Source organism: Micromys minutus, assembly GCF_963924665.1.
Source record: "Micromys minutus genome assembly, chromosome: 18".
Classification (NCBI taxonomy): domain Eukaryota; kingdom Metazoa; phylum Chordata; class Mammalia; order Rodentia; family Muridae; genus Micromys; species Micromys minutus.
In genome coordinates this window covers 50,752,172-50,754,597 of record NC_137953.1, presented here as the reverse complement: position 1 = coordinate 50,754,597, position 2,426 = coordinate 50,752,172, and the positions used below count along the sequence as shown (strand labels likewise).

Sequence of the window (2,426 nt, the reverse complement as noted above, 5' to 3'; positions counted from 1 at the left end):
GGTTATTCAAGGACTGGTCACCTGGATTAGAGACTGGCTTCAGGAATGGAGGACAAAGTTTGAGCCCAATCTCTCTACCTTTGCTTCTTCTCCTTGGTTTTCATAAAGCTGGGATGGGCCCTACCCAAGAGACAGAAGAAATTGCATAAGATGGTTGTTCTAGAGAACTCAGGTATTTCCAACTGATGAGTAGGAAAAGTACAGTCATAAGTAACAACAACAATTTTATGGTTGGGGATCCACAACTTGAGGAACTGCATTAAAGGGTCAAAGTATCACAAAGGTTGAGAACCACTGATCTAGAGTGGTTTGGAAATCAAGATGTCTAGTTAGTGAGCCCTTCTCCTAGGCTGCCCCAGAAGGGGTGACAGGACTCCGCTGAGGGCAATGGCAGGCAGAATCCTGGCTGTCTTAGTTAGGGTTTCATTGCTGTGAACAGACACCATGACCAAGGCAACTCTTATGAGGACGTTTAATTGGGGCTGGCTTACAGGTTCTGAGGTTCAGTCCATTATCATCAAGGCAGGAGCAGGGCAGCACACAGGCAGGTATAGCACAGGAGGAACTGAGAGTTTTACCTCTTCATCTAAAGGAGACTGTCTCCTATGTGGCTAGGAAGAAAGTCACAAAGCCCACTCCTTACAGTGACATGCCACCTATTCAAACAAGGCCACACCTCCTAATAGTGCCACTCCCTGGGCCAAGCATATTCAAACCACAACACTGGCCCTGTGTGAGGTGAGGCCTGGTTGCCAGGTGACCATCCCAGGACAGCCACCTACTGTCCACTTGCTGTGCACACTCAGCAGTAGCTAAACCCCCATACTGCTCATTTCTTTGCCACCATGTCGAGGCAGCTCAACATGGACACCCTGCGGCAAAACTTCTGGAAGGAGGAATATCTCAAAGAGATGAGGTTGCGCTGTGAGTGGCAGCGCAAGTATGGGACTCTGGTGAAGGCCAAGCAGAAGGCTAAGGCTGCATCCCGCCTGCCCCTCAAACTGCCCACCCTGCTGCCCAAGGCCCCAGTATCATTACCACCTGTCTCCAAAACAGCTCCATCTAAAGCCCCCAGCCCTTCCCCAGAGCCTCCTTTTCTGTCAGAAATGTACCCAGTTCCGCCTGACACCAAAGCCCTGCTGTATGAAGGCATCTCCCATGACTTCCAGGGGCGCTACCGGTATCTCAACACCCGAAAACTGGACCTGCCAGAGACACGTTACCAGTTACCCGTCACCACCAACTTCACATATGGCTGGCAGCTGGGTGAGCCCCAACCTCCCATAAATGAGTCCCCTCACAAACACGGAGCTCCGACCACATGCTGGAGAGTAAACTTTCTAGGGAAAGGCCAGATTGTGGGCAAGGAAATAGGTCTAACAGAGACGAGCTCTGTGTAATGGGTGGTGGTGGTCAGGGAGGCAGGGACATGTTCTATCCTAATTTGAGAGGAAGCTACTGAGTATTTAAGCAAGTGAGTGATAATGAATTTGAGAGACTGAAAGTTCTAGGCTGGTGAATTAGGCATTTCTGTTATCTTGGAAGATGTAATTAGGATTAAAACTGAAATCAAGGATGTTTTGGACAAGACTCGGTGGCTTACTTCTTGATGGTTTAAACACGACAGGGAGGGCAAGCAATGGCAGCCCACAGAGTTGCCCACAAGATTAGAATAGGGCTAGTGGTGTTTGAGGACGGGTCTGTGGCGGCCATAGTAGGTCGAGGATGTCACTGAGGCCGCTGGGGCGGCATCAGCAGGAAGGTGAGCATCTGTTGTTTCTGTGAGGCTGAAAGTCAGGGAGCCCAGTGACTTTTCAAAAGTGTGAGGGAAACAAGACTATATGTGTCATGGGGTCAGTGAGGGCAGTGTGTCCCACTGCCTGAGCACGTGCAGAAAAGGTGGGTGGTTGGGAACAACACAGTGCTCTCATTTTCCTCTGACATGAAAGTAAGGGGAGTCAGCTTCCCAACAAAAGCAAAAGGAAGCCCCAGAAGTGAGGTGGAGGTAGAAGGAAAGTCCCATGTCTCTGCAGTTTGTCCCTGTGATAAACATAGGCAGCCTCTGACCTGGCCTGTGGAGAGAGCTAGTGGTCCATCATCTAGATGCTAAAAAGGCCCTGGTGGAGCATCTTAGAGCCAGATGATCCAGCACCCAAACGTATTTTTCTGTAGTCCTCACTTTTCAGAAGCCCCTTTCATTTATTTATGCAGGGTAGATACAGCATGGGCAGAGTCCTAGGGCTATTCGGGAGACTCCTGTGCTCCGAGACCCCCTCCTCAGAAACCCATCCCTAGTATCTTGACATCTTTTTCCAGGACCTGCAACAAAGCAAGAATTGGTCTCCTGCAAGATGTGCCGAATTGAGTCATTCTTCCGTAAGAATGGTGCCTTTGCATTCCTGGACCCCCGAGATCTGGCCCTCTGA

General features: G+C 50.0%; 1 protein-coding gene across 1 annotated transcript; it reads left to right on the top strand.

The window, feature by feature from the left end:
• Positions 1-845: 845 nt before the first annotated feature.
• Positions 846-2,426, top strand: SPMIP1 (sperm microtubule inner protein 1; the record flags this gene model as incomplete). The annotated part of the gene is made up of 2 exons (XM_080932638.1): positions 846-1,266; positions 2,317-2,426. 2 exons carry the CDS (start codon positions 846-848, stop codon positions 2,424-2,426), a joined length of 531 nt encoding a protein of 176 aa, XP_080788764.1.